The sequence below is a fragment of the Loxodonta africana genome, chromosome 5, assembly GCF_030014295.1.
Source record: "Loxodonta africana isolate mLoxAfr1 chromosome 5, mLoxAfr1.hap2, whole genome shotgun sequence".
Lineage (NCBI taxonomy): Eukaryota > Metazoa > Chordata > Mammalia > Proboscidea > Elephantidae > Loxodonta > Loxodonta africana.
The window spans coordinates 75747432-75767356 of NC_087346.1; the positions used below are offsets into that span (position 1 = coordinate 75747432).

At 39.6% G+C, this 19925-nt stretch overlaps 1 protein-coding gene across 7 annotated transcripts in view; it reads right to left on the reverse strand.

Moving 5' to 3' along the window:
- Positions 1–19925, reverse strand: part of ANXA3 (annexin A3) — a 133096-nt gene that overhangs the window by 60629 nt on the left and 52542 nt on the right. For 6 of the 7 annotated variants that reach the window (XR_010322065.1, XR_010322064.1, XR_010322062.1 and 3 more), the window contains exons 11-12: positions 18418–18476; positions 15665–15787 (exon numbers count right to left, since the gene is read on the reverse strand). Coding sequence is in view for 2 of the 7 variants with exons in the window: in XM_064285668.1 (XP_064141738.1) it covers positions 15665–15787; positions 18418–18476 (182 nt within the window). In the remaining 5 variants the exon portion in view is untranslated. Of the gene's footprint in view, positions 1–5511; positions 5922–15664; positions 15788–18417; positions 18477–19925 lie in introns of those variants that run through there. The other variant, XM_003414133.4, reaches the window with a different exon arrangement.

A 19925-nucleotide genomic window follows, 5' to 3' on the forward strand; every position in this document is an offset into this window, starting at 1 on the left:
CATGAGGCAACTGAAAATACCATGGCTTGGGTCAGGTGCACCTTAGTCCTCAAAGTGACATCTACGATTTTTTTTTAACACTTTAAATAGGTCCTTTGCAGTAGATTTGCCCAATGCAATGTGTTGTTTGATATCTTGGCTGCTGCTTCCGTGGGTGTTGATTGTGGATCCAAGTAAAATGAAATCCTTGGCAACTTCAGTCTTTTCTCCATTGATCATGATGTTGCTTATTGATCCAGTTGTGAGGATTTTTGTTTTCTTTATGTTGAGGTGTAATCCATACTGAAGGCTGTAGTTTTGATCTTCATCAGTGCTTCAAATCCTATTCTCTTTCAGCAAGCAGGTTGTGTCACCTGCATATCAAAGGTTGTTAATGAGTCTTCCTCCAATCCTGATGCCCCATTCTTCTTCATATAGTCCAGCTTCTCGGATTATTTGCTCATCATATAGATTGAATAGGTATGGTGAAAGAATACAAACCTGATGCACACCTTTCCTGATTTTAAACCACACAGCATCACCTTGTTCTGTTTGAATGAATGCCTCTTGGTCTATGTACAGGTTCTTCATGAGCACAATTAAGTGTTCTGGAATTCCCACTCTTCACAATGTTATACATAAATTGTTGTGATCCACACAGTTGAACAACTTTGCATAGTCAATAAAACACAGATAAGCATCTTTTCTGGTATTCGTGCTTTCAGCCACGATCCGACACCAGCAATGATATCCCTAGTTCCACGTCCTCTTCTGAATCTAGCTTGAATTTCTAGCAGTTCCCTGTCAATGTGCTGCTACAACCACTTTTGAATTATCTTCAGCAAAATTTTACCTGCATGTGATATTAATAATATTGTTTGATAATTTCCACATTCTGTTGGATCACCTTTCTTTGGAATGGGCACAAATATGGATCTCTTCCAGTCGGTTGGCCAGGTAGCTGTCTTCCAAACTTTTTGGCACAGAGGAGTGAATACCTCCAGTGCTGCATCCATTTGTTGAAACATCTTAATTGGTGTTCCATCAATTTATGAAGCCTTGGTTTTTGCCAATGCCTTCAGTGTAGCTTGGACATCTTCCTTCGATATCATCAGTTCTTGATCATATGCTACCTCCTGAAATGGTTGAACATCAACCAATGCTTTTTCGTACAGTGAATCTGTGTATTCCTTTCATTTTCTTTTGATGCTTCCTGCATCATTCAATATTTTGCTCATAAAAATCCTTCAATATTGCAACTTAAGGCTTAAATTTTTCTTCAGTTCTTTCAGTCTGAGAAACGTTGGATATGTTCTTTCCTTTTGGTTTTCTAACTCCAGGTCTTTGCACATTTCGTTATAATACTGTACTTCGTGTTTTCGAGCTGCCCTTTGCCAAATCTTCCTTCCAGCTCTCTTACTTCATTATTTCTTCCATTTGCTTTAGCTGCTCTATGCTCAAAAGCAAGTTTCAGAGTCTCCTCTGATATCCATTTTGGTCATTTCTTTCTTTCCTGTCTTTTTAACGACTTTTTGCTTTCTTCATATATGATGCCCTTGATCTCATCACATAACTTGTCTGGTCTTCGGTCATTAGTGTTCAATGTATCCAATCTATTCTTTTTTTTTTTTTAATTGTACTTTAGATGAAGGTTTACAGAGCAAATTAGTTTCTCATTAAACAGTTAATACACACATTGTTTTGCGACATTGGTTGCCAACCCCACGACATGTCAAAACTCTCTGCTTCTTAACCTTGGGTTCCCCATTACCAGCTATCCTGCCCCTCCTGCCTTCTAGTCCTTGCCCCTGGGCTGCTGTGCCCATTTAGTCTCTATTTTATGTGCCTGTCTAATCTTTGGCTCAGGAGGGACTTCAGTACTGAGTTAAAAGAGTGTCCAGGGGCCATACTCTGGGGCTTCTCATCTCTGTCAGACAAACATCAAATCTATTCCTGAGATAGTCTCTAAATTCAGGTGGGATATACTCAAGGTTGTGCTTTGGCTCTCGTAGACCTGTTTTAATTTTCTTCAGCTTCACCTTGAATGTACGTATGAGCAATTGATGGTCTGTTCTGCAATCATCCCCTGGTCATTTTCTGACTGGTAATATTGAGCTTCTTCATCGTCTCCTTCCACAAATGTAGTTGATTTGATTCATGTGTTCCATCTGGTGAGGTCCATCATTGGCGTTGTTGAAAAAAGGTATTTTCAATGAATACGTCATTGGTCTTGCAAAATTCTATCATGAGATCTCCAGTGTTGTTTCTATGACCAAGGCCATATTTTCCAACTACTGACCCTTCTTCTTTGTTTCCAACTTTCTCATTCCGATCACCAGTAATTATCAATGCATCTGGATTGCATGTTTGCTCAATTTCAGATTGCAGAAGTTGGTAAAAATCTTTGATTTCTTCATCTTTGGCATTAGTGGTTGGTGCGTAAATTTGAACAATAGTCTTATTAACTGGTCTTCCTTGTATGCATATGGATATTACCCTATCACTGACAGCATTGTACTTCACAATTCATCTCGAAATGTTCTTTTTTGTCATTCTTGGCATAGTGGACCATATGGCTGTCTGATTCACAATGGCCAACACCAGTCCATTTCAGTTCACTAATGCCTAGAATATGGATGTTTATGCCTTCCATTTCATTTTTGATGACTTCTAATTTTCCTAGATTTATACTTTGCATATTCCAAATTCCTGTTATTAATGGATGTTTGCAGCTGTTTCTTCTCATTCTGAGTCATTCTACAACAGCAAATGAAGGTCCCAAAAGCTTTACTCCCTTCACTGCATTAAGTCCTTCGGTATGGATTATATCTCCACATAAAGAAAACAAAAACTCTCACAACTGGACCAATAAGCAATATCATGATAAATGAAGAAAAGACTGAAGCTGTCAAAGATTTCATTTTACTTGGATCCACAATCAACACCCATGGAAGCAGCAGTCAAGAAACCAAACAACACATTTCATTGGGCCAATCTGCTGCAAAAGACCTCTTCAAATTGTTAAAAAACCAAAGATGCTACCTTGAAGACTAAGGTGCATCTGGCCCAAGCCGTGGTATTTTCAGTCACCTCATACGCATGCAAAAGCTGGACAATGAATAAGGAAGATCGATGAATTCATGCCTTTGAATTACGGTGTTGTCGAAAAATACTGAATATACCATGGACTGCCAACAGAATGAACAAATCCATCTTGGAAGAAGTACAGCCAGAATGTTCCTTAGAAGCAAGGATGGTGAGGCTACATCTCACATGCTTTGGACATGTTGTCAAGAGGGATAAGTCCATTGAGAAGGACATCATACTTGTTAAAATAGAGGGTCAGCAAAAAAGAGGAAGACCCTTAATGAGATGGACTGACACAGTGGCTGCAACAATGGGCTCAAGCATAAGAACAATTGTAAGGATGTCGCTGGACTGGGAAGTGCTTCGTTCTGTTGTACATAGGGTCTCTGTGAGTTGGAACTGACTTGACAGCTCCTAACATCACCAAGTGGTTTGAGGAGACAACTCTTCCCTAATTGTATTTTGAGTGCCTTCCAAAATTTTACAGCACTGTATCAGATAAGGTTCTGCTGCTATTCATAAGGTTTTCACTGCCCGTATTTTTCAGAAGTAGACTCTAGGTCGTTCTCCCTAGTCCGTCTTAGTCTGCAAGCTTCGCTGAAATCTGTCCACCATGGGTGACCCTGCTGGTATTTGAAATACCAATGACATAGCTTCCAGCATCACAGCAACACACAAGCCACCACAGTGCAACAAACTGACAGATGAGTGGTGTCTGTCAGTTAATGATAATGATAAACAAACAAACAAACATTGCCATCAAGTCGATACTGACTCATAGTGAGTTTATAGGCCAGAGTAGAACCGTTCCATAGGGTTTCTAAAGAGCAGCTGGTGGATTCGAACTGCCTACCTTTTGGTTAGCAGTCGTAGCTCTTAACCACTGCACCATAATTATCTCCATTTTACAGATGAGAAAACTTATGCTTAGTAAGGTTTAGTAGTTGTCAGGTTCACACAGCTAGTAAATGGTACAGCAGGGAGTCACAACCAGGTGGACTGAACTCTGAACCTCTGTGCTCTATCCCCTCATACATTTTAGAAATGCAGGTCAAGAAATAACTTTTTTCTTTGTGAAAGGGCTCATAAGGATTATATTGAAAAGTTTTGGACTTACTCATTACTATTGCAGTGTGATCATTTCTATTCTAGACCAGACTAACAAACTCAATCAGAACCTTTTCCCCACATATTTTTCAGTCAAGATATTTCACATCACGTTCCTTTCAAAGATAACATGAAGGGCTTTTTTTTTGAACTTCAGATGAAGGTTTACAGAACAAACTAGTTTCTCATCAAACAGTTAGTATACACATTGTTGTATGACATTGGCTAACAACCCTATGACATGTCAACACTCTCCCTTCTCAACCCTGGGTTCCCTATTACCAGCTTTCCTGTTCCCTCCTGCCTTCCAGTCTCTGCCCCAGGGCTGGTGCACCCCTTTAGTCTTGTTTTGTCCCGTGGGCCTGTTGAATCTTTGGCTGAAGGGTGAGCCTCAGGAGTAGCCTTATTATTGAGCTGAACGGGTGTCTGGGGACCATACTCTCAGAGTTTTTCCAGTCTGTGTCAGGCCAGCAAGTCTGGTCTTTCTTTTTGAGTTAGAATTTTGTTCTATATTTTTCTCCAGTTCTGTCTGGGACCTTCTATTGTGACCCCTGTCAGAGCAGTCAGTGGTGGTAGCCAGGCACCATTTGGTTTACTGGACTCAGTCTGGTGGAGGACATGGTAGCTGTGGTCTGTTAGTCCTTTGGACTAATCTTTCCCTTGTATCTTTAGTTTTCTTCATTCTTCCTTGCTCCCAAAGGGGGTGAGATCAGTGGTGTAGCATAGATGGCTGCTCACTGGCTTTTGAGACCCCAGACACTACTCACCAAAGTAGAATGTAGAACATTTTCTTTATAAACTCTGTTATGCCAATTGAGCTAGATGTTCCGCTGAGACCATGGTCCCCATGGCCCTCAGCCCAGCAATTCGGTCCCTCAGGGAGTTTGGATGTGTCTGTGGAGCTACCATGGCCAAGGCTGTGCTGGCTTCCCATGAAGGGCTTTTTTAAATGCATAGTTTTGCAAACTTATATTAGGTGGAAAGGAAACCTTAGAGACTTGATTCTAAACACTCATTTTGAGAAAATATTATTTACCATGAAACAACCACAATTCACGCTTGCCATAAAAGGAAGTGGTTAGACTGATAGTTTAGCAGATGTTTGGTGAGGCTGAAATAGCTTACCATGCCTTACCACTCGGATAGCTCAGTCACAACTAGAAAAGGCAGGCCAGAGTCACATACATCTTCATGCTTACTCCTTTCTTAAAGGTGAGTGTGATTGGTAAAGTAATGGATCATTTAGGAACAACAGATTTTATAACAGAAACCTCTTCTAAACTATCATCAGTTGTTGGCACCAGGCACCAAACAATGTTGGTAGATGCTAAAGAGACAAACGGACAAGCTACCTTTAGCAGGCAACAACTTTATTGAATTTTATTATATTTAAAGTTTTAGAACCATACAAATATTTTCATTTCTTAGGCACAAACAGAATTTGGATAGTACTAGCAGAACTTTAATACTGTTTTAAAATTTCATTTAGAAACTACTACATTATGAATGAGGTGCTCTAAAATATTCACTTTTTATTGTTGTTATAGAACAATGAAAACTGCTGCTAGGAAAACAGATTGCTGCTTACACTGATTTATACTTTCCAGTGCTCTGAGAAAGAAGTAAGCATAGCTACTGGACAAGCTCATTGCGGGGGGAAGGTGACCTTCGGAGATTATCTTCTTGATTCAGTCATCTCCTCCACAGATCTTTAGGAGCGTGATTTCGTAGTTTCCAGAAGTATCTGACTATAAAGAACAGGACCGATGGAGAGAAGAACAGATATAGCATTAATAATGACGGGCCATAAATGAATCAGCTTCCACAGCACAAGAGACTTCACTTCTGTGTGAAACTCATGACCTGCACCATTTAGTAAAATGCACCTGTTATTCCATCATTCATTCACATTGTTGTTAGTGGCCGTCAAATCAGCTTGGGCTCATGGCAACCCTTAGTACAACAGAATGAAACGTTGCCTAGTTCTGCGCCATCTTCACAATCATTGGTATGCTTGAGTCCACTGTTGCGGTGACTGTGTGTTTTGAGTGCCTTCCAACCTTGGGGGCTCATCTTCCAGCACTGTATCGGACCTTATTCTGTCATGATCCATAAGGTTTTCATTGGACAATTTTCAGAAGCAGATCACCAAGCCTTTCGTCCTAGTCTGTCTTAGTCAGACGCTCTGCTGAAACCTGTCCACCAAGGTTGACCCTACTGGTATTTGAAGTAACGATGGCATAGCCTTCAGCACCACAGCAGCATGCAAGCCACCACAGTACTGCAGACTGACAGATGGGTGATGGGTCATTCGTTACGCTCATTCACTGAGGATAATTATGTTCCAGCCCATCGTCTTCTTTACAAAGTATCATATTTAAAGTCTTCCTGTCATATTGTAATTAAATTTCAATTTGGGTTTAAAAAACTACGATTACATCAATTACATAATATTAATTTTTAACAAAACTTTTAAAAATGATAGTTTTAATAATAGTTAATATTTATCAAACAGTTGCTATTCTAAGGTGGTGCAAATGGTTTGTTCTTGGCTCCTAATGGAAAGGTTGGCAGTTGGAATCCCTCCAGTGGCTCTGAGGAAGAAAGGCCTGGTAATCCACTTCCGTAAGATTACAGCCATTACAAACTCTGTGGAACAGTTTCACTGTGGAACGTGTAGGGTGGCCATGAGTCAGAATTAACTCGATGGCAACGAGTTTGAAATGTGTATTAACTACTTTAATCCTTATAATAACTATGCAACAGGTACCACAAGTATCCCCACTTACCAGATAAATAAAATGAGAAAAACAGAGGTTAGGAAACATGCTCCAAGATCATAAAGACAGTAAGTGGCAGAGGCAGGATTCAAATCCCAAGAACCTGGTCCCTTAAAACCGCCCTAGGCTACTTGGCTTTAGAAATTTAAATGAACCACATCTTGCTGTATTATCCCCAAAGAATATGTTTCTCAGTTCCTTTTTCCTAGGCTAGCCAAAAAAGATCTTAGTTTAGAAAAGATACCATATGAAGCTGAGGCTTAAAGTACAAAGATACTATGTTTGGTATGCAAAAGACTTCACTGGAGCTAAAACCTGGCTTTTAACCTGGGCTGCCTAAAATCCTCACATTATTATTTTATTTGAGGCAACACAACTGGTGAGCACTGATCACTTAAGTTTCATTGGGGAAAGCTGTCACTGGGGTAAACCTTAGAGTAAGTGGTAATAGGAAGGAAGAAATGAAGAAGGGTGATTTAGTGAAGAGACTGAGCACTGCTTTCGTAATAAGGGCAACCAGCATTGATACATATTCTGTCTTATGTAGACTTTAGCTCTTTCTCTGTTGGTTTTCCTAAATCTTGCTCTGTCGTATGTAACATTCCAGCTGCTAGCAAGTCAGCAGTGCTCTAGCTTTGTGTTAGAAGAGCTCCCTCTAGCCACTTCTGATCAGAGTGGTAAGCAATTATCAGGGGTTCTATCCTCCGCTGCTAACCAAAAGTTTGAATCCACCAGCTGCTCCTTGCAAACCCGATGGGGCAGCTCTACCCTATCCTATAGGGTTGCTATGAGTCAGAATCGACTTGACGGCAATGGGTTTGGTTTTTTGGTTTTCTACCTGTTAGTAGAGGAAATAAATCCAAGCAGCCTAATGCAAAGCTATATATAAAATTCTGATCCACTGTAGGCAGTAAACAAATGTTTGTCCTTTTCTCCTACCTCTGTCCGTTTCTGCCTCCTACTAATATAGCTCTTCTATTTACAAGGCATTTTAGAAATCTGTTATCACAAAAAAGTTGATGTATTTTTAAAACCTTTGAAAATAACTTATAACTTCCTAATAAGGTTATTGGGGGCAGTGGTGGTTCAGTGGTAGAATTTTCACCTTCCATGCAGGAGATCTGGGTACAATCCTGGTCAATGTACCTCATGCATAGCCACCACCCCCCTGTCAGTGGAGGCTTGCATGTTGGTGTGATGCCAAACAGGTTTCAACAGAGCATCCAGACTAAGGGAAACTAGGAAAAAAGGCCTGGTGATCTACTTCTGAAAAATCAGCCAATGAAAACCCTGTGTATCGCAATGGTCTGATTCAAAACCAGTCATGGAATGTCACAGGACCATGCAATGTTTCTTTCCATTGTTCACCATAAGTTGGGGGCCTACTCAACAGCAGCTAACAATGACAACGAGAATATATTAATTTTTCTTAAGAAACTAAATCTTCATTTTGGCCTGTTTTTAACAGTAGTACCATGGTTCTCTCGTCTTCTCGGCTTTGGCCCCATCTGTGGATACACATCTTTCAGCCCATCTTTCATCCTCCACATTCAATCAGTCCTGCCAATTATTTCTTTTCTTTTCTTTTCCTTTTTTGACTTCGATTCACTCCCCTTTATTCATTCCCTTTACCATTAACTGTCAATTATATTACAAAAATATTTCCTAAACACTTATACAAAAAAAAAAACGAAACCCAGTGCCATCAAGTCGAATCCGACTCATAGTGACATGCTAAGCGATAGAGTATCCAACCTCTGAAAAACTTCCAATCTGGTAGGCAATGTAACAAAAAACAAATAGTTGGAAATCAGGAAAAAAAGTAATACTCCTTTTTAAAGAATAGTACTAAGTGCTATGGGGTCTCAAAAAGGATAGATCACATCTTTTTGAGATCCAACAGTTATTTCTTTACAGTGTTTTCAGATTCTTCCCTTCTCCATTCTGACCGCAACAAACCTGATCTAGGCTTTCATCTCTTGTCAGTAGTTTCCTTAACTCTCAGTTCTTCAGTCCATACTCTCCTGGGTGTTCATTCTTATTGTTTCCTACATCAAGTCCAATTGCTACTATTCTATCAAATTAACATTTTCTAGCCCTTATCTTAGTTTTCTGTCAGTAGGATGCAACATACTGTTGATATGGCCCTCCTTGACACTTTCTCTTTCCTTGGCTTCAGTCCTACAAGTAGCCCTGGCTCTTCCTCTCTGGCATCTCTGCCTCTGCTTTGCAGGCCACTCCTCTTCCATCCAGTCACTAACATTAGTGATACTTAAATCTCAATTCTAAGCTTTTTTTCTATTCTCATTCTATATTTTCTCCATGTCCAAGGACTCAATCAGACAAGTGACTCTCAAAATATATTTCATATGTCTAACTGCCTACATGAGATCTCCACTTGGATGTTTCAAAGGCATCTCAAACTGAACACAAGCAAAACCAAATGCATGAACTCTCTCAACCACTCTTCAAAAAGAAAAATACTAAAAACCTTACCTTGCAGGGAATGGCACCATTCTCTGTTTCCTAAGTTAGAAATCTGGTAATCATCCTCGACACCTTCTCTTCTTTATGTCTAATGCTGAAGATAACACACTAAGTCCCTTCAGTTTTAAGTCTTTTGAGCTCTTCCTCTTTCCTCCCTTTGCATGACCACCAACCCAGTGCTAATACTCTAATATGGATGGATAGATAGATAGATAGATAAGATAGATAGATAGATGATAGACAGACAGACAGATTCCTAACCCATCACCCTCCATCTCTTCCACCTTACGTTCAATTCATTCTCCAGAACCACAATCATGACACTATGCTGCTTGAAGTTCTTTAATGGCTACTCATTGCTCTTAGGCTAAAGACAAAATCCTTAAATGTAGCCAAGAGGGTCCTGCAAGATGTGGTACCTCCAGTCTCACTGTTCATTATATTTCCTCCCGCAGGATGTTTCTATTTGCAATTCCTTTTGTTGGAATGCTCTACTGGCCCCCTATTCCCACAATCTGTATCTTGTTAATTTTGACTCATTTTCCAGATTTAACAATAACATCCTCATAGAAGCCTTACCTATAATCCTCCTATTATGTGACTTTATAGCACAATGTAGCTTTCCTTTACATTTAACATAGTTGTCACATTTACTTGTAATTCCATAACGATATGTCTTTTTTTTGTTTATACAGTTATGCCTTGCCTCACATCCACAATATGTTCTGTGAAAGGACATTACGTGATTTGTAAACTGTGCAGACACCATATTATATACAGGTAGTCCCAGGGTTAGGAACCAGTTCCATTCCTAAGTCTGTTTTTAAGTCGAAGTGGTACATAAGTCAGAACAGTTAGGTACGGTTTATATCTAATGTCAGTCAGTTAAATGTTTGTCTCAGTATATAGTATATGGTGTGCCTTTCTATGCACAAAAAACATTAAACTCTTCCAGATACACTAAAACATCTTTAACATAATAATACAGTAATAATAATAATGTTTTGAGGCGAGTCACAAAGTAGTGTCCATTTGTTATTACAAACCATTGTATATATCTCAGATTTTTAATAGGCTTTATGGGGGCTGGTTTGTAACTATGGGTTGTACATAAGTCTATTATAACCTTAAGAGACCACATATATAAATGTGGTCAGACATTGCCTGAAGGGATGTTATACAACCCATGACTGTAATTGTATCCCTGAACCTAGTGTATAACATGTGTTCAAAAAAATTTTTGATTGGATGAATGAAGGACAAATTCCATGTTCTCAAAGTTCTTTCAGTTGGCTTCACCTTCCTACTTGAATCTTCTCGGTCAATATTCCTCAAGGCAGACCCTCCATCAAGCAAATGCCTTATTACTTCCTTCACCATACACCTAGTGCTAGATGCATGTGTTTCTACAACATTCTCCTTTGACCCTATTGACCAGCATAGCACCTGCCCTACAGGAGGCACTTAACACATGCTGTTGAAAGGCAGACTCCTTTTCCTCTCAATTGCTATATTAGTATGCTCTCTACCCCACATCCTATTGTCTCATATTATTATTCTGTAATTGTTTTATTTATGCCCACTTCAAGCGTCCACATAGATTGAGTTCACTGAGAGTAGTTTTCCTTTAAAGAGCCTGGAATTATGCTGGTTATTTCTTAAATAGGTACTTAATTTGTTGATCAGAGAAATCAGCAACTTCTTCAAACCTCTATGAAACTGAAGTGTGGCTTCATGTGAGGGTGCTATGAGAACCAATGGCCACTGGCGAACCTCAACAAAAAATGTAGTTATATCCAAACTTTCCATTACTATCATATTAAGTAATTAGACATATTTGTTTTTCACTTTCTTCCTCTCCTCCTCCTCCCCACTAATCATCACTTGCGAAAGCTGTTAATGAGCACTGAAATCCCCCAACAAAAGACAGAAGGAAGAGGAAGACAGCCAAAGGCCGGGATCACACACAAAATGAATCTCTATCCCCTGAATGACATTTAACCGTCTGAAAAGACCTTGTTCGTCAGTATCAAAAACATAATTATATTACTTAATAACGCAGGTTAGGTGGTAGAAATGAGGAACCCTTAATATTGTTTCAAATTACAAATGAAACTCTTCAGCGATGGATTCTTCTTTTCTATCAAAACACGCATAGTTTAAATGTTTTCTAATACAATAAGCCTCAATTACCCAGACCACTGGGGGACAGAGATTCTAGATAATTTAATTTTCTGGTTTGCTGAGGATGAACCAAAAGCCCTTTTTGTGTTTCAACCTTGTTACTGACAATCTTTATAAAATGTATGAGTCTACTTTCTGCCTTAGTAAGCACAATGTGGTTAACGTTATCAAATCTTCCTCTGATGATTGAAGCTATTGTAATGTGCCAAGATCGATTCAAATAGAATTGAGTGTGAGCAACTGACCAAATCAGTGCTATGCCCCAGGCAAAATGTGAAGGTTGCCTTTTTTGAGTAAGCTACCTATTTCAGTTCACTGTCTTACATGTACATCTCTTTCTGCAAAAAGTTTCGTGCAAGAACAAATGCTTTGGTTAAAATTTTCTTTGTGTACAAATCTAGTTGGCTGGTGTTCCTTAGTTCATTCATTTGTTCCTTCATTCATTCAAAAACTATTTTGTGGAGCCCCAGGCAGGAACAGTCTCAAGATGCTGTAGAAAGGCCTAGGCCCACTTTTGGTCCTGGTCGAGGGAGGCCTCTGTGGGTAGGACCAGAGTGAACCCTCCAGCTGCTCCCAGAAAGGCTGGAACACCAAGCCAAGACTCCCCAGTGGCTACTGGATCACGTAGCACCCTTGCATCAGGCCACACTCCAGCCTCTTAGTGGCTTGAGAAGGTTGCTGCCAGGATCCTCATGGTGTATCAACAATTCCAACAGCCAGGACTGGGGCATCTGGGTAGCAAAGACTCCATGCCTGGCTTTGGACCCTCAGCTCCCAGAGTGAATGCATCCTGTTTACCAGCTGGCTGCTGCTCCCCTTTCCTCCATATCACCTTTCAAGTCACACATCCCAGGTTGCATCCCCCTTCCTAGCTCTGGCCTCAGTGGCCTCAGCAATTCTGCAATGACTCAGATCCACCTAGCTCCACATCTGGGGCTGTCTCCGATGCTGATTTTCTTGAGACATTTCATAGGGTGGGTGGGGTGGCTGAGGTATGGAAAGATATTCACAGTGCTGCACGTGGGAGGTCTATAGAACTAGACCCAGACTTCATCTTTTTAACTAATCAGTGTGGCCCTGGCAGCTGGGCTGGATGGCTTCACACAACAACTCAGCTCCCACTTTGTTCCAGAGAACCAGTTTGGACTAACACCTTCTATGATTCATTTAATGGAGACTTTTCGTATGTGATCTGGGAAGCTGAGGTTGAAAAAAAACTTGAACGGAAGACAATCGGGAAGGTCTGGAGGCCAGCCGTTTATCCTTTACTAGTTGTCCTGTTCCTGTTGGGGCGATGACTGTTGCAACCATGAGCTGCAATATATAGAAGCCACTTACACAATACCTGCCAGTCTTACTTCCTTAAAAACTCTAATAATTTGTCGTTTATTTAGAGGTTTTTTTTATGTACATAACCATACGAACTGAGAACTGACAACAATGAAACTTGGTTTCATGCTTTAAAACGGAAATGGACAAATGTAACATATTTTAGGAAAAGTCTCATTCAGAATGATAGAAATATAATGAACCAATTTTTTGAATATCCAAAAACCATAAAAAACTACATTCAGGTAGCTAACAGATACATGAGGAAATGCTCACCATCATTAGCCATTACAGAAATGCAAATCAAAACTACAATGAGATTCCATCTCACTCCAACAAGGCTGGCATTAATCAAAAAAACACAAAATAATAAATGCTGAAGAGGTTGTGGAAAGACTGGAACACTGTTACACTGCTGGTGGGAATGTAAAATGGTATAACCACTTTGGAAATCGATTTGGCGTTTCCTTAAAAAACTGGAAATAGAGCTACCATATGATCCCGCAATTCCACTCCTTGAAATATATCCTAGAGAAATAAGAGCCTTCACAGGAGCAGATATATGCACACCCATGTTTATTGCAGCACTGTTTGCAATAGCAAAAAGATGGAAGCCACCAAGGTGCCCACCAGCAGATGAATGGATAAATTACGGTATAGTCACACGATGGAATACTACACATCGATAAAGAACAATGATGAATCTGTGAAACATTTAATAAAATGGAGGAATCTGGAAGGCATTATGCTGAGTGAAATTAGATCCAAAAGAACCAATATTGTATGAGACCAATACTGTAAGAACTCAAGAAATAGTTTAAACAGAGAAGAAAATAGTCTTTGATGGTTACGAAAGAGGGGAGGGAGGAAGGGGAGGATTCACTAATTAGATAGTAGACAAGAACTAATTTAGGTGAAAGGAAAGACAACACAATAGAGAAGAGGGCAGCACAACTGGCCTAAACCAAAAGCAAAGAAGTTTCCTGAATAAACCAAACACTTCAAAGGCCAGTGTAGCAGGGGCAGGGGTTTGGGGACCATGGTTTCAGGGCACATGTAGGTCAACTGGCATAATAAAACCTATTAAGAAAACATTCTGCATCCCATTTTGGGGAGTGGCATCTGGGGTCTTAAACGCTAGCAAGAGGCCATCTAAGATGCATCAATTGGTCTCAACCCACCTGGAGCAAAGGAGGACGAAGAACACCAAAGACACAAGGTAATTATGAGCCCAAGAGACAGAAAGGGCCACATAAATGAGAGACTACATCAGCCTGAGACCAGAAGAACTACATGGTGCCCAGCTACAACCGGTGACTACCATGACAGTGAACACAACAGAGAATCCCTGTAGGAGGAGGAGAGCAGTGGGATGCAGACCTCAAATTCTAGTAAAAAGACCAGACTTAATGGTCTGGCTGAGACTAGAAGGACCCTGGAGGTCATGGTCCCCAGACTTTCTGTTAGCCCAAGACAGGAACCATTTCCAAAGCCAACTCTTCAGACAGGGATTGGACTGGACTATAAGACAGAAAATGATACTGGTGAGCGGTGAGCATCTTGGATCAAGTAGACACATGAGACTATGTGTGCAGCTCCTGTCTGGAGGGGAGATGAGGAGGCCGAGGGGGTCAGAAGCTGGCTGAATGGATGTAGAAATACAGGGTGGAGAGAAGTGTGCTGTGTCACTAGGGGGAGAGCAACTAGGAATATATAGCAAGGTGTATATAAGTTTTTGTATAAGAGACTGACTTGATTTGTAAACTTTCACTTAAAAAAAAAGCACAATAAAAATTAAAAAAAAAAAAAAAAGACTGACAAATTCAACGAAATAAGATGTAAAATTTTTGCATGAGAAAAATATAGGTAGCCCCTGGCTTACAACGCATTAGAGTTATGACAAACCGCACTTATGATGTCCTTTTTTATGACTGACTGTGTATATTTTTATGTGTGTAAAATATATCAAACCGAAGTTTGAAAACACCCTGTATACCAAGGCTATGGAGAAACAGGCACTCATATAGTCCTCATGGAAGTACAAAATACTGGTAGTATTTATCAAAATTACAAATGTATTTACATCTGTCTCAGCAAACCTACTGTTGAGAATTTTTTCCTCAGATACACCTGTGCCTATGAAATTGTGTATGTACATTGCAGCATTGTTTCTAATAGTAAGAAACTGGAAACAATGTTAACATGATGGTATGCAGCTGTATAGAAGAATGAGAAAGAAAGCTTCTTATGTGCTGAAATAAAAAGAATTCCAAACTGCAGAACCATTTTATCTTTTAAGTAAAAAAGAGGAAATTAAGAAAACGTAAACTAAAAAGTATTAAGAAGGAAAAATGAAAAAGAGGAGACTAAAAATACATGTTTTTTTTTACATTGTCACAAACACTGCAATTTAAAAAATAGCTAAAAAACTTGCATATACAATTCATAAAAAAGAAAGATGAATGGCCAATAAACCTAACCAAAAAAAAAATTGAGTATCTATTATGTGCTTGGAATTTTGGAGCTGAAAAACTATCACTATCTTTAAGGGGTATTTTACTGTTATTATTTTAAACTCAGAAAACACATTTACATATTAACAAGGAGAGAGACCTCTAAGTCATATGCCTCTATGTTTTAAGGAATAGAAAGGAAAGAGAATAGGTAAGAAAGGGCAAAATGTGTTTAGCTCTTTTTAAGAGGAAACTTACTTTAATTGCTGAATATAGGGAACAGCCATAATGCTTTTTGAACTCTGCTCGAATGTCCAAAAGGTCAATTTCTGATCTGGAAACCATTATTCTGTTCAGAGTAAATTCATCAGTTCCAGCACCCTGTTAAGAAATACAGATGTTCACAACACAAAAATCACATAGATCTATATCTATAAGAAATAGCTGTTGGTGCACAAAGTATTCAACTACATTGACTCTTCTTCATTTAGCATTGTTTAGCATCAAACTTCATTATTTATTCAAGAAATACTAAGCACCTATTCTATGCCATCATGACGCTACATGCTGAAAAACAGAGAAGAGAGACCTCTGTCAAGCTTCCAATTTTGTAAAGTATATGGGCAAGAATGCAGGCCACTAGAATATAACCTGACTTATGGTAAATGTTGGGTGCTATGGGAATATGTATCTGTGGAGCATAAAACAGACTGAGGATTAGGGAGGGCCTGCCAGAGAAAGTGGTATTTAAGTTGAAACCTGAATAATTGGCCAGGGGAAACAGGGATGGATTTCATAGAGAGAGGTGAGAATATTCCAATTAGCATGTGTGAAGGTTTAGGCAAAAGAGAATGCCACATTCAAAACACATAAATAATGAGAAGGAATTGCAAAAGATGTGCCTGGAAAGGCCCGATCTTGTAAACCATGAAATGAAATTCCGACTTTATCCCAAGTGTGGAGAACCACTGTAATCTTTTAAACATGAGAGATCAAATCAGATTTGTGGTTTCAAAAGATCACTTTGACTACAGTACGAGGAACAGATGCGGGACAGGAGTGGAATGAAGATGAGGGAATAAGATTAGAGGCTTTAGGACCCATACAGAGGGGACTGCAGTAATAAAAAAAAAAAAAAAAGATGACAATGGCTTGAACTTGAATAGTGGCAACAGGAACGGGAAAGATGGATGGACTTGAGAGATGTTGATGAAGGTAAACTGATAAGACTTAACGATGTAGCCACACAGTAGAATGCCTTTGCAGTCAATAAAACACAGGTAAACATCATTCTGGTATTCTCTGCTTTTAGTCACGATCCATCTGGATGTCCTGGAGAAGGACATCATGCTTGGTAAAGTAGAGGGTGAGCAAAAAACAGGAGGACCCTCAACAGGATGGACTGCATGGCGGCTACAACAACAGGCTCAAGCACACCAACGATTGTGAGGATGGCACAGGACCAGGCAGTGTTTCCTTCTGTTGTGCATGGGGGTCACTGTGAGTCGGAACCAACTCTATGGCACCTAACAACAGCAATGATGTATCATTTCAGGAGAATGAGTAAGAGGGAAAAATGTTAAGATTTTTGGCTGGGCAGTTAGGTGGACGTTGACACTATTCATTTATTCATTCACCCAACAAATGCTCACTGAGCATCTACTATTTGCCAGGCATTGTTTCATGTATTGTAGATATGGTGGTGAACATATAGTGGTGATAATATCTCTGCCTTCACAGAGTTTATGTTCTAGTGGATGGAGACAAACAGTAAACTAACTGTTCGATTAAACAGTAATAAGAACTATGAAGAAAATAAAACAGGGAAATGGAATGGAGAGTGACTAAAGGTAGCCAATTTACCTAATGTAGTTACAGAAGGTCTTTCTCAGGTGGGGACATCTGAACAGAGACCCGAAAGATGAGAAGGAGCCAGCGACCTGTACATGTGGGGGAGGTACGTTTTAGGCAGGAAACTAGGGCTTCAAACAAAACCGGTTAAGAACAGACCAGTAATCTGCCAGCATAAATGAGGGCAGCATACGCGTTGCACAGCAGCCAAATCTGTTGCCCATCGAATTTTGACCTGAGTAGGAAACAAACAATGGCGTCCTGCTCAAAGATGGCAGCTGAGCATGCCACTTTGAATGTGTGTCATTTTTCACAGCCCTGCCAATAATCCAATGGATCCCAAAAGTTTAAGACGCCTGGTGCAAGAGACTGGGTTATTGGCAGGACTGTGGAGAACAATACACATGCAAAGTGGCATGGTTGGCCGCCACCTTTGAGCAGGGCACCGATGTTTATTTCCTACTTGGGTCAAAGTTTCATGTGCAAAAAATCTCGTTGCTATGCAACATGTATGGTGCTCTTGTTTACATCAGCAACTACTGAACTGTTCCTAACCGATTTGAAGCCCTGCAGAAAACAAAGGCAAAGACCAAATTACTTTGGGTAAAGTTATTTACCCCGCAGAGAGGATACTTAGGGGTGGGGATGAGGGGGGAGGAAATGATGTGTTCACTTTGGACGTAACTTTGAAGGTGCTTGTGGGATCTCCACAGGATATGTACACTAAAAAAATTGAGGTAAGCATCTTCTATGTGATAGGCCCTGTCTGAAGATATAAAAGAGCAAGAAAAAACTCCTCACCATCGATCAGCAAAGACAGACAAGAAAACAGGGTTATAATATCATATAAAGGTTACTGGCTCAGCTTGGTTTATTTTAAGTAAACTCAGCTTGAGAGGCCACTGGGTCTAATGGGTCAAGTTTGAGGTTTGGTGTTGTAATACAAGTTGTATTGCCTATGCTTACTATCAAGTGGGAGAAATAGTCAACACTTCACTCTGCCTGTCTTTATATTGAGCTATACATCTCTCTGTCAACCTAGGAGAGACAATTAGTGGACAAATTAGCTACAAAAGAGAGCTCATCAACGTGGAAAAGAAACATGAAATGACATCAATATTGAGGGAAACTAAGAATGGGTATGAAATTTCCAGACCAACCTTCAAAGCTTGATGCAGTCTGTCAGCCAAAAAGGCAGGCGTGTTCCTCACACAATGAACTGTTATAAAAAAGCAAAGCAATGCTCAGTTTCATTTAATAAAAATTGAGTTATAATAGAAATTGGGTTAATCTACAGTAATCTGTTAAAAAAAATTCTCAGGGCTGTATCCCCTTTCCACTACTGGCTTTTGTTTAGAATGAAAGAATGAGTGCTTAACCTGAATTTCAAAGCTCCTAACGTCATATTTGCACGGAACTTCAGCACAGTAATCATCTTCAGCCATAGAGAAAATAAAAGTACCTGCCAAAAAAACTCCCACAGCGCCTGACTCATCTGCAGCTCCCGGACACACTGAACACCTACGCTTGCACTGATAACTCCCTGGGGTGTAGCTCCTTTTCTAACACCTTTGGCTTCAGATGAGTAACTTGAGTCTAAAGACTGCAGAGATGTTGCTCCAAATAACTCATCAGGTCAGAAGGGGCACAGGAGTTCAATTTAAAAGCAATGTTTCTAGTGGCAAGATTTTCTCTTAAGCAACTGGATTAGAGTTTATAGACTGGTTACAGTAATGATATTAGAACCAGCGCCTGTAATCTAAATCCAGTCATCCAAAAAATACTATGATCGTTCCATCTTTTATTGTGAAATAGCATGTAAAGCAGAAATAGAACAAGAAAAAGAAAATTGGCAAATACGTGAATAAATGAATTATCCTTTCAATGAAGTGAAAATAGTCAGGTGTAGAAAATTCTATGGGCAACAAATCTATTTACTGCACCACAATTACTTTTATCATCTTAAACCTGATCTGAAGGGAGGAATCTGACCAAAAGTGAATGGATTTTATAACGACATTTGGAGATCAGGACAAGAATAAGTAACTTTCTCATAGATCTCTTAAGGAAAGCTAAAAGGCTTTTGGTTTATGTAAGTGATTTGAAGAAAAGAGGAGAAATGTATTAGAAATCCAAACATGGAATCTGGGGACAAACCATGAAAACAGTATTACATGTGAAGTTGTTTGAGAAGAAACCGTCCATTCAAATTGGTAGTACCTAATTTTCCTGAAATTCATATTAAACAAGCCTCAATAATTTGATCAAAAGATATTATGCCCTACCAACCATTCTGACCAGGGTCACAATAGATGGTCCTGAATAGAATGGGAGAAAAATGTAGAATGAAACTCAAATTCTTAAAAAAGTTCAGACTTGCTAGACCAGTAGAGACTACAGGAACCCCCTAGGCTATTCCCCTGAGACATCATCTTTGCTTTTTAACAATTTAAAGAGATCCTTTGCACTAGATGTGCCCAATGTAAATGCAACCTTATGAGCTCCTGAAAGCCTGCTTATCCCTCCCAATAAAAGAAAAGCTTTCCGTTTGAGTTTGAAATACTTGCATATTTCTGAGTTCAGAGTGTTCTTCCTATTGCAAAAGTATCTTAAATAAAGTCTCTCTTTATGTCTGGATTTGGCTTCATTTGACAACTACTATGTTCCT